This window comes from Diabrotica undecimpunctata, chromosome 5 (genome assembly GCF_040954645.1).
Source record: "Diabrotica undecimpunctata isolate CICGRU chromosome 5, icDiaUnde3, whole genome shotgun sequence".
Classification (NCBI taxonomy): domain Eukaryota; kingdom Metazoa; phylum Arthropoda; class Insecta; order Coleoptera; family Chrysomelidae; genus Diabrotica; species Diabrotica undecimpunctata.
This window is the reverse complement of record NC_092807.1, coordinates 30,902,054-30,917,557: the sequence shown is the minus strand read 5'-3', so window position 1 is coordinate 30,917,557 and position 15,504 is coordinate 30,902,054. Positions and strand designations below refer to the sequence as shown.

At 33.5% G+C, this 15,504-nt stretch overlaps 1 protein-coding gene across 1 annotated transcript in view; it reads right to left on the bottom strand.

Annotated features, from left to right (window-relative positions):
• LOC140441240 (xaa-Pro aminopeptidase ApepP-like) overlaps positions 1-12,920 on the bottom strand; it is a 298,581-nt gene extending 285,661 nt beyond the window's left edge. Inside the window, exon 1 of the mRNA XM_072531835.1 lies at positions 12,744-12,920. Within this exon, the coding sequence (XP_072387936.1) occupies positions 12,744-12,780 (37 nt within the window). The 5' untranslated portion in view covers positions 12,781-12,920. The remainder of the gene's footprint in view (positions 1-12,743) is intronic.
• Positions 12,921-15,504: the final 2,584 nt, after the last annotated feature.

Here is a 15,504-nt window from a genome sequence, read left to right as displayed (position 1 = left end):
CTATATGCCAACCTCAGACGCGTTAAAGAACCACTCACAATCATGGACGATTGTAACGCTAAGGTATGAGAAACAAGAAATGATAACATCCAAAATATAGGAAACTATGGGTTAGGTATTAGAAACAGTCGAGGCGAACGTTTAAGAGATTTTGCAACGGAAAACAGTTTGGCCATTGTAAACACAATGTTTAAACATCATGCCCGTCGTTTATCGACGTGGACCAGCCCAAATGGAGAATACAAGAACCAAATTGACTACATATTGACAAGAAACAGATGGAAGACATGTTTTACAAACGTAAAAACTAGACTGAATATTTAGAGATGCATTAAAGGAAACTAGTATGTTGAACACACAAGACAACCGAGAAAAAATGTGGAAATGTTTCAGAAATACCATAGAAACCTCTGCAGAAAGAACCAGAACCAAAAAAAAAGATCATCAAGAGAAAACACTGGATGGCAGACAGAACGCTGCAACTTCTCGAAGAGCGAAGGAGAATTAAATCTCTCATATATCAAAACGACAGTAACAAAAACGAATTAGCAAGGTTAAATAGAGAAATTAAAAGAGCATGTAGGGATGATAAAAATAAACATATAAATGAAGAATGCGAAGAACTAGAGAGACATGAAAACCAGTATGAATTTCATGAGCTATATAAAAAAGTCCGATATATATCCAGGGAATTTAAACCAATCACACAAACAATAATGGATCAAAACCAACATCTTATAAATGACGAGAAAGGGATTGCGGAGGTATGGAGAAAATATTGTCAAAGTCTATATGCAGATGATCCCTAGAATGCAAATCACGACGAGTTCACTGCAGAGAGAGAACCAAACATTCTAAAGTCAGAGGTAGAAAAAGCAATCAAAAAGTTAAAAAATAGAAAATCTCCTCTCGCAGACTAGATCACCGCAGAAGTTTTAAAAGAGACTGGAGATGTTGGAGTAAATATTATGCATATGATCTGCAAAAAGATTTGGGAAACCGGAGAGTGACCCAACGACTGAACAACATCCACTTTCATCCCTATATTCAAAAAAGGAACTCCGCTAGATTGCAGCAAATACAGAACGGTAACCCTAATATGCCATGCAAGCAAGGTTCTACGTCATGTAATACGTGAAAGAGTCAAAGCTTTTCTATTGCCTCAGATATCAGAAGAACAAGCGGGATGTGTCCCAGGAAAAGGCACAAAAGAACACATCCTTAATGTCAGACAGCTAATCGAAAAAACTCGTGAATTCAATACTCCTATGCTTATGTGCTTTGTGGATTACACAAAGGCCTTCGATAAACTCAAATGGCAGCAGCTATGGTCCATACTAGCGAAAATGGGAACACCCCACCACTTAATTCAACTAATTAGAAGTCTATATGAAAATAAAGTGCACAGTAAAAATAAACAACACCCATTCCGATTATTTCAGAACAGCGGCAGGTGTCAGGCAGGGATGCATAATCTCGCCAACTCTGTTTAATATCTACAGCGAACACATTATGCGAAAGGTACTAGATGGATGGAAGGGTGGAATATCAGTAAGAGGTCAAAAAAATCAGTAACTTGAGATATGCTGATGACAGTTTAATAATCGCGGCAAATCAAGAAGAAATGGAAGACATAATGAGATGTCTGGAGAAGAAAAGCAAAACAAAAGAGCAAAGTCCAGCAAAACTGGACTAAAGCTAAAAAGGAGTAAGACAAAGATCATGATAGTAGAGAGAGCTTGGAATAATCTTTAACACATTAAAGAAATTGGGGGCTTTGAAGTAGTAAATAGTTTCATATACCTGGGGTCCCTAATAACAAATGACGGAGGGTGTGACAGAGACATACGTAGAAGGTTGACTATTGCTAGAACAGCTATGATGAAACTAGTAACAATTTAAACGTGGACCTTAAAGAAAGTGGATAAAAATAAACTAGACGCTTTTGAAATGTGGGTATACCGCCGTATGTTAAGAATATCCTGGATTGATCATCGCACTAACGTATCGATGTTAGAACAACTTAAAGTAAAGGATAGGTTGCTTAAACAAATACAACAAAGGTATTTGTAGTATTTTGGACACATTGCTAGAAGAACAGGGACGATAAAAAAACTGATAGTCGATGGTAGAGTTGAAGGAAAGAGACCTAGGTGAAGATCTCCAAGCCGTTGGGTAGATCAAACAAAAATATTGATTGACCAAGGGTGACATGAAGCCGAACAACTAGCCCAGAACAGGAAAGGATGGAAGGAAATAGTGAAAAAACTGTAAAGGTGTCACCACATCCCAAAAGAGATTGGGACTGAGAAGGAGGAGGAGGAGCTTTCTGAACGTTCCTTTTTTCTTGGTCTCTTATATTGCTAGTATACTTAATTCTGCTGCCTTACATTCTTCTACTAGTTCTATTTCTTTAACATCTTTTGTCTTACTTGACGTGTATGTGCTTTAGCTTTTTATTCTTTGATTTAATTTATTGATGTCCGTTGTCATAGCCAGGGTTTTGAAAGTTTTGCCTTCATCATATTCCTTGTTTTTTGCCACAAGTTATATCCGACTTCTGTTCCTTCTATGCTACTCCCCGTTTTGTTTAACACAATATTTTTAAAAATGCCTTTCTTTTCCCATCTATATTCTTCTCCATCTACCATGATCCTTTTCAGCTGACTCTTTTTTGCATAATTCTATTTTTTTTCCACGTGTTCTCTTATGTGTAGCATAAGTTTTCCTTCCTAGTTTTCTTGCTGTTCCTTCATTTACTTTCTCGTTCTGTGTATTTGTATAAAATTTGTCATACCTTCTTTTATTTTCTCTTCACCTGTATCAATCTTTAATCCAGTTACCATCAACTACAATATTGTTTTTATATTATTTAATTTCAAATATAAATTCACTGTGAATCGAATTCGCTGAGGTAATCGTGATTTTTTTATTCTCAGTCAGACATTATAACGACATAACGTCAGTCTGCTTAAAGATTTATTAAAATTTAACACTTAACTACACATTTGTGTTTAAATTTAATAAAAAACAGATAATATAACTGATTTTAAATGTGTTATTACATATAGGTGTTTTGTTTTTAAGAACACTAGACTAAAATTACTGAGATATCTAGTGACCAGTAAAATGAACGTTTACACAAAAAAATATGTTTTTAATATCTTTCTTGGGAGATAAATTTTTCAATTTAAAATTTTTATGTTTGGTTTTTAAACAAGCTATATATCTTTGAAGCAAAACGTATATGAATCACATTTAAACTTAAATACTTTTGACGTAAAACACAAAACAATCACAGCTCTTCCGAATAATTGAGTTTCAGAAAATTTGAATTATATTTTATGCATTCACAATAAATGGAAATGGAATACCAACGTTCGTAATAAATTTTGACTAGCTGAAATAATAATTTCGATAATAAAACTGAGAAAATCCATTTACCTATTATTTTGGGTCAAAGAACTTGGATAAATATAACTTATTATAAATTATAGATCCAGATACATGGTGTCGCGACGTTTCTATTTCTATGCAGCAAGTGACAAATATACTAGAGTGATACGATCTACTCCTTTATCTTTCTAAAGATATCTGTTGTGTTAACCTATTTACATAGTTATAATTTCTAGATTTCCCATAAAATTTAAAATGTGTTCTTTTAAATTAATTATGAAGTCCTAAAAAATTTGTAAAAAAAGCAATCAAAATTCTATAGTCTTTAGTAAATATTTAAAGGGGCATTTGAGACCTTTTTGTAGTTATTTCTTAGCCTTCTTGTAGTTCTTTCAATTACCTGAATTGAAGGCTCTGCATACACTAGCATTTTCCAATAAGACGCATCTCATTTGACGGCATTATTCTTGATGGGACAAGCGTCATAACAGTTTATTATCGTACGATTCAACCAGTGTAATACTGTTACAAGTTTCTCTGTGGTTTCAATTGTAAAATCGATCGTCACTCTCCACAATTGTCATAACGTCATCAGACACACACTGCATACTTGTCAATATACCTACTTGTAACAATGTGGTTTATTCATGATGAACTCTTTTTTCGATAAAAAGCCTTAGCGTAAATGGACATGGATCCAACCAGAAGGCAGGGTCAAAAATGAGATAGATTATATCATAAGAAACAGAAAATAAATAATCAAAGACATCGAAGTACTCAACAAATTTTCAATAGGAAGCGACCACAGATTAATCAGGGCTAAGATACTATTAAATGTCAAATTGGAAAGAACAAAGATGATCCTAAAAACAAGAAAAAAGAAATGGATTCCCCCAGAAAACAACGACCTGTATGAAGATACACTAACCAGACATATACAAGATTTACAAGATGAAATAGAAGATGTAGATCAAGCAAATGCTGGCATAATGAAGGCGCTAAAAGAAACGGAAAAGGAGTGCTGCCAACTTTTGACCCTTAAAGAAAAACTAAGCCAAAATACCAAAGAGCTAATAGGTAAAAGAAGACAGCAGGCGGAAAAATAGGGCTCCAACTTCACAACAATAAATAAATTAAATAAAGATATACATCGGTCAATCAGAAAAGAAGTAAGAGAAAACAATACACGACAATTAACTAAAATAATTCAAGAAAACAAGTTTAAAAGTTTTGAGACGAAATACGAACAACATAGGCAACAAAAATATGTACAAAATAAAAAACAGACATGGAAACATTACTATTGATAGAACCAAAATCTTTGAGGTTGTCGAATCCTTCTATCGCGAAATGTATGGGAGCACCGACGAAAGGCATGATCAGCCCCAGCTCAAAATCACAAACCAGGGATCAGAATTAATGCCAGAAATAACTCCATACGAAATCAAAACGGCACTTTTAGAAATGAAAAATAACAATTCCTCTGGCGATGACGGAGTAGTGATCGAAACGATCAAACTAGGTGTAAATAAAACTATACAGGCTTTGGCCAAACTTTTCACCGAATGCATCTACCAAGGAAAAACTTCTTCGCAATAGAACAATGCAGTCATTATTTTATTACATAAGCAAGGAGATATAACAGATTTAAAAAACTACCATCCTATCAGTTTGCTTTCACACATATAAACTTTTCACAAAAATTATCAAAAAAAGACTGGATGCTAAATTAGACTTCTATCAGCTTAGAGAACAAACTGGAATTAGATCGTGATTCAGCACTAACGACCACTTACTAATGAAAAAGAACCTGATAAAGAAGTCTGCAGAATACTACAAACCATTGGCACTGATATTTGTCGACCACAAGAAAGCATTCGATACCATAAGCCATCAGAAAATGTTAAAAGCATTGACAGAATGCCGAATAGACCATCGATACACTAACATAATCAAATATATCTACCAAAATACCACACCTAGCGTAAGACTACCTAAACAAAAAACAAATAAATTTTGTATACAGCGAGGAGTACGGCAAGGAGGCACTGTCTCTCCAAAGCTATTCACGACGCTTTTAGAACATACTTGTAAGAAGGCACATTTGAACGAGCATGGTATTGTTACGATAAATCTCTCTTTGTCAACCATTTTCCATCCACTCCTGAATGTAGGTCTCTCCCAATTGCTTCCATCTTTCTCTATCTTGCGCCAATCTAATCCACTGTTTGCCTGCCACTGTTCTTATGTCATCTACCCATCTTTTTTCGATAAATTCTTTAACGATAAATTCTGACCCAAAACTGTAAATATATTATGACTAATTCTTTTCTGTTGTAGTTATTTGAGAGTGCAGCGATCTCTCATCGAAGACCCCAGACTGGTTTTTGTCCTGCTTGGAAGTTTCGAGTCGTGGAGATGACTCATCATAGGCCTTTCGCCAAAATAGCAGTCTATTCGATGGGTTTCGAGAAACAGCTGTTTTCATATATAATAACGGATTTTTCATTGAGGAAAACAGTTAATTTTGAAGATCGCGCGCCGCGTTTAAATTGTAACGTTCGTCAAATAAATTTTACAGTAGTTTAATAAACTGATATAAATTACCGTGTGTTTTAATAAATTAAAATAAGAACAATATAATAAATTAGTGAAGAATTAATAAATAAAAATAGAATAAATTAGAACTTATAATAATCATAACAGTATTAATGAATAAATATAACATAGTAACGAATATAGATTTCTTTACTAACTCAGTGGACGGGATCGGTAAATACACATCAAAGCTTGAATTTCTAGTGGAACAGTCATGATTAGGTCTTGCTGAAAAAACATGTAGATGTTTGCAAATTAAGCAAACAGTTTCTACAATATATAGAGAGGAAAGAGTTAACATCACGTGATTTTTGAAGTAGCTTCTGCAATGTGTTATTCTACTGAGGCCAAAAAGATACCGTATTATTCTGTTCTGTAATTTAAAAATAACATCAGATTGGGCAGCTGTACTAGAACCCCAAAAATGAAGGCCATATCTAAGATGAGACTTGAACAAAGAAAAATATGTTATTTCGGAAGATGGTAAATTAATTTCCTTCGAAACAGATCTTATTGCATAGCAGGCTGAGGCTAGTTTCTCACTTAACAAATCGATATGAACGGACCATTTAAGGTTGCTGTCTTTAAAAATTTTACACAATCAACGATACTGATCTGGCTGTTATTAAGAATCAAATGTTGAAGAGCTCCTTTATAGGATAATGCGACTGTCTTATCCACATTAAAAGAGAGTAAATTAAAGTCGGACTAGGTTTTTATTTTAAGTAGATCAAAAGTTATAATTGCATGAAAAGTTTATGCATATGTGGAATATTAGAGTTTGTCCAGGTAATACTGGTATCATTAGCAAAAAGAAAAAATTTTCCATCGATTTTAAGTTAGTGATGTCATTTATAAAGATAAGGAAAAGTAGAGGACCCAATACTCAATCTTGTGGTACTCCATATACAATGCTTTTGTGACTAGAGTCAGTACCATTTGCTCAACTAGTTGTTTCCTATTTCTCAAGTAATATTGGAACCAATTCACACAAATACCTACTGGTATCTAGCTCTCTATCTAAATAGTTCACAGATAATTTCTGCATTTAGATTCTTCTTGAAGGTAGATATATTTAATATTTAAAGTTAGTATTTGAACCAATATACATAATCTATACACTATTTCTATACATTATTAGTAAGTACGGCATTTAATAGAATGTATATTGAACATGTCATTGGGAGTCTATTAAAAGCATTTTTTTGTGTAAAGATTATCATCATTCATTTAACTCTTATCTTTTTACAAACTTATTTCAATGAAATATTTTAATATTTTGTACAGTTGATACTTATTTAACAGTTTAATTTTGAAATGCAATTAATTTTTCACATATTATGAGAGGTCAATGAAAATCAGCAGCTGCACATGAAGCGAAAGCATAACGGCTACTTTTATTATAAAATATTTCATACGCTATAGTAATTTATCTAGTTTTACAGTAATAGTAGTAAAAGGCAACACTTTAAATCCACATAAAGGTGTAAAACCCTCAGAACTTTTTTGCATATTTTGTACTACTGATAACATTTATTAAAAATTTGTCCTATTACGCATTATATAGGAACTATTATTTTGTTTAGAAAAACGCACGTTAGAACAAAAAACATACAAAACAGTACGATTAAAAAAAGTGGTAATTCATTATTCAGAAAACTTCCATTATCATATTCGGTATTTAAATTTTTCCATTTTCGCTTCGAAAATATGTCGTTGTTTGCTTCTTTTTAGGGTACCACATTTCTACAGAACATCGGCGACTACCATGCTTATATTATTCTTATACTGATCTCGGTCTGAATTGGTCTACGTGTAGCAATTGTTCTGCTATTAAACCTGTCCACTGTCGCAAATTTCTCAACAACAGAGTTTCTTTCGCCCTATTTCCTAAGTTATTTCTTTTAAATTTTCCGTTGAGAATTCATATCTTGTTCTCTAAAATGTCCAAATGTCTAAATGTCCAAAATTTCCTAGTATACGTTTCTCAATGATAAATATTGAATAGAGTTTGTTGATGTCCTATTCCCCCGAGTGTGGTTGCTAGATCCACTTACAGGCGCCTCCTCAGGTAGCGGATAGGAGAATGCCTCTCAGATATTGGTGATACCGAGGAAATGAAATACTCGGGTTGGACCAAACCTAGTATATGGAAATGGGAAGCAGCATTTTCATTACTATGTTAAGATTAAGACGAATTCTTCGGAACGGTTTAATACAGACACTTTTAAGTGAAAATTACAACATAGTAAAGACAACACGAAACCAATCCATACTAAAGTCATCATGGCATCGATTAGTGAAACGAATAATATTACTAATCATGGACTGCGGAACTCAAAACCCAGCAGTAGAAGCAATATACAATTTAACCACAGGGTTTCCCAGGTCGCTAGCCAGGGAAATCACTGTGAACAAAATATTGCAAACATAAGATAAAAGTGAAAAACCCATATAAGCTACATGGAATTAACAAATTAACATGAAGCTGGTGAGCTGAGAAATCTACTCTCTAAAATTTAACAATTTAAATATTATTATCATGGGGGTAAGTGAAACAAGATGATCAAATACAGGGAATTTCAAAGCAAACGGATACGCCGTTTATTTTTCTGGAAATCAAGATCATATCCATTGAAACAGAGTATCAATAATTATTAAACAGCCTATTAGTAAGTATGGCACTAACTTCATCCCAATGTCAGACAAAATTTTTAATACAACTGAATACCAAACCTGTAAATATAAATATAATCCAAGTTTATGGTCCCACTGCAAACGCAGATGAGCCGAAAATTGAAGAATTCTACCATCGCATAGAATAAGTGCTAAAAATAACGAAGAAACAAGAAACACCAATGATTATGGGAAACTTTAAAGCTAAAGTTGGACAGAAGGTATTGCAGAACATCACCGGAAACTTTGACTTAATCAAACCGGAAACTTTGACCGGAAACTTAAGAGAGAAATTAAATAGGTTAGCGTCTAATCGAATTCTGCCAAGAAAAGGACTTCGTTATTACAAATACCTGGTTTTAACTTGCAGAAAGGCGTCTGTATACGTACAAATCACCTCAAGATGGACAGTAAGGTAGAATACTATGGAATCAAATATATTACATCTTAATAAACTATCGATTTCGAAACAATATTAAAGATGTAAAAACGTATCCCGGCGCTGATATAAACTCAAATCATAATTAACTCTGCTCCAGAATGCAAATTAAATTAAAGATATTAACAAAATTAACTAAACCTAGTAGAATATCTTTTATCCCCCTTAAAAACGCTCAAACAGGTAAACACATATCACAGCAGATAAATTGAAAAAAACACAAAATAACCGATATAACAAAAATAATAGAATCGTTAACGAATGTTGGTACGACATACAAAAATTGATTTTAGAAGAAGTAAGAGAGTCTCTGAAAAACCTACAATATTGGCAAAAAATGAGTGGATGACACAGACCTGATGGAAGTTTCACAGAAATATAAAAATTAAAATTAACAAACTTTAAAAAAAAGTAAAAAGAAACTTTAAACAAGCCAAAGAATTTTGGCTCGAGAACTCATGTATAAAAGACCTCAAAAAAACATGACAGTTTAAACCTCCACATGAAACTTAAATATACCTCCTCAATTAGAAAACAGAAATATGCTCACGTACTTAAAAAACGTAGACGGAAAAATCCGTGATCACGAACAACAGTGTAAAGAATGGGAGAGATAAATCAGTGACCTTTTTAACGAAGCTTCTCGAGAAAATGCTACATATACACATATTACCTGTAACAACCAGTTAGATAGAGGTCTCAGTATACTGAAATCAAAAGTCAGAAAAGCAATACAGCAAGCCAAAAATAATAAAGCACCTGGACTAAATCAAATCCTTGCTGAGCTACTTAAACTTTAAGATCAGGAAACATTACCTACTTTCCAGGAAAACCACTTTCTTTAACAAAATTTATAACGAAGAAAAAATAGCAGAATATTGGTTGGAGTCACTGTTTATAACATTACCAAAGAAGGCTCTGGGTGGGCCCTACTTTTTGAATAATTGGTAAAAGATACTTTTACGATTTATACAAAATCAAGTATTTCTTTTGTGCGAAAATATAATGGGTAATAAGCAATTTTGATTTAGAAATGATCTAGGAAATAGAGAGGCACTATTTATGCGCGTTCTCTTATCGAAAGAACGTTTATGTTTGTTTTATGAATTTCGAGAAGGTATTCGACCGAGTACAACACGATACACTTTTCGACTGCCTACGGGCAGTAGGACTTGACCAGTTGACCACTACGATATAAGACTTCTAAAATACTTATATTACAATCGAGTAACCTCTATTAACAAAATAATAATTAACAAGATAATAACGGAATGTACAGATAAAATAAACAGATGGGAAGAATACATAAAAGAGCTATTTGAAGACGACGAGAAAATTGAGGTCATTGAACCAAGAGGAAGAAATGGGCCATCAAACACCAAAGACGAAATTGAGAAAGCGCTAAAACGTATAAAAAATACAACGGCCATGGGACCAGATGAAATACCTACAGAAATCTTAAGAATATTAACAAAAAATCATATGGGCACACTAATAGAATTATTTAATGACATTTATTATACGGGAGAGATTCCCAAAGAATGGTTAATGTTAATATCAATATTTGTTCCAATACCCAAAAAATTAAACGCAATGAAGTGTGAAGAGCACAAGACAATTAGCTTGATGAACCATATTCTAAAAGTGTTCTTACGAGTGATACAAGAACGTATCTATAAAAAGCTAGATGATAGAATAGCTGAAGACCAATTGGGATTGAGAAAAGACTTTGGCACCAGAGAAGCATTATTTACTGTACAACCACTAATCGAACGATGTCGAGATGTCAATTGCGACGTATTCATATGTCTAGTCGATTTCGAAAAATCTTTCGACAAAGTACAACACCGAAGAATGGCAAAAATACTGCAGAATACAGAATTAGATGACGAAGACGTGAGAATCATTGCCAATCTATACCGATATCAGAAAGCCATAGTACGAATAGACCAACAAAAATCGAAAGAAATACCTATAAATCGTGGAGTAGGACAAGGATGTGTGCTTTCCCCTTTACTTTTTAATATGTATTCAGAAGAATTGTTTAAAGAGGCATTGGAAGACGTAGATGAAGGCATATTTATTAACGGAGCACTTCTGAATAACCTTAGATACGCAGATGACACAATACTCCTTGCGGACAGCAGAGAAGGACTACAGATCTTGGTTGATCGCATTACCCAATACTGCGAAAGGTATGGAATGGCACTGAATACAAATAAAACAAAAATCATGGTGGTAAGCAAGACCAAGATTGAGGAAGACAGTGTTTATGCTAAAGGAAAAATTTTAGGTAGGGTGCACAGATATCAATACGTAGGTTGCGAACTAAATGAACAATGGGATAAAAGTACGGAAATAAAACGGCGTATTGAGATAGCTAGAAGTGCTTTTAATAAGATGAAAGCAATATTATGCAATGGAAAACTCAACATCGAAATTAGAACTAGAGTATTGAGATGCTACGTGTTCTCTGTCCTGTTGTATGGAGTTGAGGCCTGGACAGTTACATAGGCGACAGAGAAAAAACTCATTAACTTTGAAATACGGTATTATCGAAGAATGTGGAAAATATCTTGGACACAACACATAACAAATGCGGAAACGCTACGAAGAATGAAAAAATATAAAGAAATGCTCAACACTATAAAGAAAAGCAAAATGAGCTACTTTGGTCACATACTAAGAAACGAGAAATACGAATTGATGCGCCGGGTTATACAAGGGAAGGTGGAAGGCAAAAGAGGACCGGGGAGAAGACGCACGTCCTGGCTAAAGAATCTGAGACAATGGAGTGGGAAAAAGTCAATAGAACTTTTCAAAACGGCTACAGATAGAATCAAATGGACCATGATGATCGCCAATGTCCTTAGGGATTGGGCACGTTAAGAAGAAGAAGAACCTCTATTAAGTAGTCATCCAGTCTTTTTAATCTATAATCAGGTATTTCCAAAGTGATATATATTGAACCCCAGGGGTCGATGAAAGTGGTCTAAGTGGGCGAAATTACCAAAAACAAACAATACAGATATTTGAATCGTTTTACTCTTTCCACCATTTGTTAGTTTGATACCAGTTATATCAATTGAATTGGACCAATAATTTCTTTACTGGTTACCATATATTTAGTTTTGTGAATGTTTATGGACAATCCGTCTTTTGCTTAATACCTATTAAACTATAGGTACTTTCATATCGGTGTAGAGAACGGAGAAAGGACCAAACACGAGAAAGAGAGAGAGAGTTATGAATAAGTTGCAGCGAAGATGAACAGAAGAGCGGAGAAAAGCAGACTGGGCCCAGTGTGTTATCACAAACGTGGGTCAGCCTTGAAGACGGAAAGATATAATTTAAATACAAAAAAAGTATAAATAAAGACAGTAATACCCAGTAAAACTCAGATCCAACAAATATGAGAAAAAATTAAAATTATTGATGAAATATTGAAAAAACGTCCTCACTGAAACTTTCTAAAGGCGACAAAAATGAAAAGAACAAACACAAAACCATAAGCAGCTATTTATACGTGCATTGCATATTTTGAAATTTTAAATTAAAGGTCAAACAAGTATGTCTAGTCAATTTTTTCTTCCGAGCAAATCACAATTTTTTATAGAATTTTTGAATTACTTACAACTTAGCAGGAATGCTGCTATCCAAATCTTCATCATTATCGTCAAATGGAACAAAACACACAAACACCCACTATATTATCGAAGCGATGTTCGCGATCTCGTCGCGGCGTGAATCTATTTAGAGTTCGAGCGCGTTCAAATTCGAATCTTGTGCCGGACTAAAATATTGTTATAAATACGCGCCCATAGTTTTAAGACTGACAAATGAGCCGACGCTTGCGCCTACAAACAAACGAAAATATTACTTTCTTCCAGAGGAAAGTCTAGGTGAGAAATTTTCTTGAAAAGTGAATTAACTCTTGTCTAAAGATACAGCTGATCGAAGGACCTTCAGGTTCGGACTTGCTCACAAAACTTAACAAGTCAATAATACAGTTTTGTTTATTATTGTGATTAAGACATTAAGTATTACAGAACAATTTTATTATTTTGTTTATAATACTCCTACCCTTGTTATGATAACCAAAATTCAAAATTTATTTCACTGGAAAATTTCATCTATTTTTCACACCTTTTTAGAAAATTTAGCCGCATTGAAAACATTAGGTCCTCCGACAGAACATTGGGACTTTATTATGTTTAATTTACTTTTGTCGAAACTATAGTGTATTTTTATGTATGAGAGAGTAATAAAACAATAAATTATGTATGCAAATCCCTAAACTGTTGATACGGGTGACTCAATGAAAAACAGATATTTGTCAACAAGTTTACAGAAGTATATAGGAAAACAATTTTAAATTGAGTATGACCACCAGGTATAAAGGTTGGAGCAGAATAGAATACAATAGTTGTGAGGGTTACTAATCCCTAAATAAGGTTGCCAGTGTCGGAGTGATGGAGGTTAACAGGTACTAATGAATTTGCAAGAAATGTAAGATGTTTATTTTATTGGTTATATATAACCAATAAAAGTTTAATAAGTACCTACCTATTTGCAAAATAAAGTTTAATTCTTTAGATAAAATAAAACGTTTTATTTTATATATTTGTAAAATAAAGTTTAATTCTTTGCCTATTTGCAAAATAAAATTTAATTCTTTATGTGAAAGTGCATGAATTCTTCTTTAGACAAGAATTTCCAACATTGGATAAAGTTCTTGTCTCAGTTCGAGATGATAAGGATTACCCAGAAATGAGTCGAAGTACGTTATGGAAACTTTTAAAAGAAATAGGCTTCCGCTGGAAAAAGAATCCCAGAAAGTCTATTTTATTAGAAAGAAGCGATATTGTCATATGGAGAAGACATTTTCTAAGAACCATAAAGGAAATGAGAAACCAAAAAAGAAAAATATTTTATCTTGATGAAACATGGATCAACGAGGGTCATACACCAAATAAATTTTGGCAGGATGAAACTGTTACAAGTCAAAGACACGCTTTTGTAAATAACTTATCTACTGGTTTAAACCCACCATCAGGAAAGGGACGCAGGCTGATAATAGTACACATTGGCAGTTCAGACTGTTTTGTTGAAGGTGGTTTATTAACTTTTGAATCAACTCGTACCGGTGACTACCATGAAGACATGAACGCTGATGTCTTTCAAGAATGGTTCGAACAAATGATAGATCTTCTTCCTAAGAACTGTGTAATAGTAATGGATAATGCAAGTTATCACTCCAGACTTATAGAAGGACTGCCCACAACCAAGTGGTTAAAAAAAGACTTGCAGAATTGGCTGAGTTCAAAAAATATTACGTACCATCCCGGATCTATAAGAAAGGAACTTTATTCGTTGTGTGCCCTTCATAAAGAAAAATTTAAAAAATACGAAATTGATGAAATTGCCAAAAATCGTGGAATGACAGTACTTAGATCCCCACCATATCATTGTGAATTAAACCCGATTGAACTGGTATGGGCACAGATAAAGAGTGAAGTTTCAAGAAAAAATACCACTTTTAAAATTCATGATGTTAAACAGTTGTTTTTGGAGGCCGTAAATAATGTAAAACCTGAAAACTGGGAAAAGGCAGTAAATCACACTATTAAAGAAGAGGAAAAAATGTGGAAGCTGGACAATATTACTGATAAAATGATCGAGCCAGTTATTATAAATCTTGGTTCTGAAAGTTCATCTTCTGAATCTGATTTGGATTTGTAACAAGTAGCTGTAAGTTTTATATTAATATTTTTATTCATCTATTTAACATACCTTAGACGGTTTTAAAAACTCTTTTTCTCTTTTGTAATTTTTAAAAATTAAAAAAAATGTGAATTTTTTAATACCCTTTTTAATGTAGGCCAGTCAGTTCTAATATAGTGTGTGATAAAAGAGGTCACTTTTGTTTACATACACATAACACTTTATAACACTGAAATAATTCATTTATTTTTTACAATTATTCAAAGTAATTTTTCAATTAATCTTGAGCACGCCCATGGAGTGGTCGGAGCTACCAGTTAAAATTATGCTAATTACTCTCTCGTTCATAAAAATAAACTATAATAAAGTAATAAAATAGTGTATTATAGACGCGGATTCAGTAAAGTTATTTGACTTAGAAAACAAATCGAATAAAATTCCGTCATTTCAAAAATTAGTAGTTTATTGAAACTCAGTACATTGCATACGATAATTTGAACAGTAGCTTAAGTGAATCTAACCTCCGATAGGGGCTGCACGAGCTTGACGTAGGTTCGTAGGCTTAAGGGCCCTATTCAATTCAAATACTTATCTGTCCGAAGGATATGTCCGGCGAACAGATCCGTTGTTAGCTATGTACAGGCAGATGTGTCTATACAGGCAGATGTGTT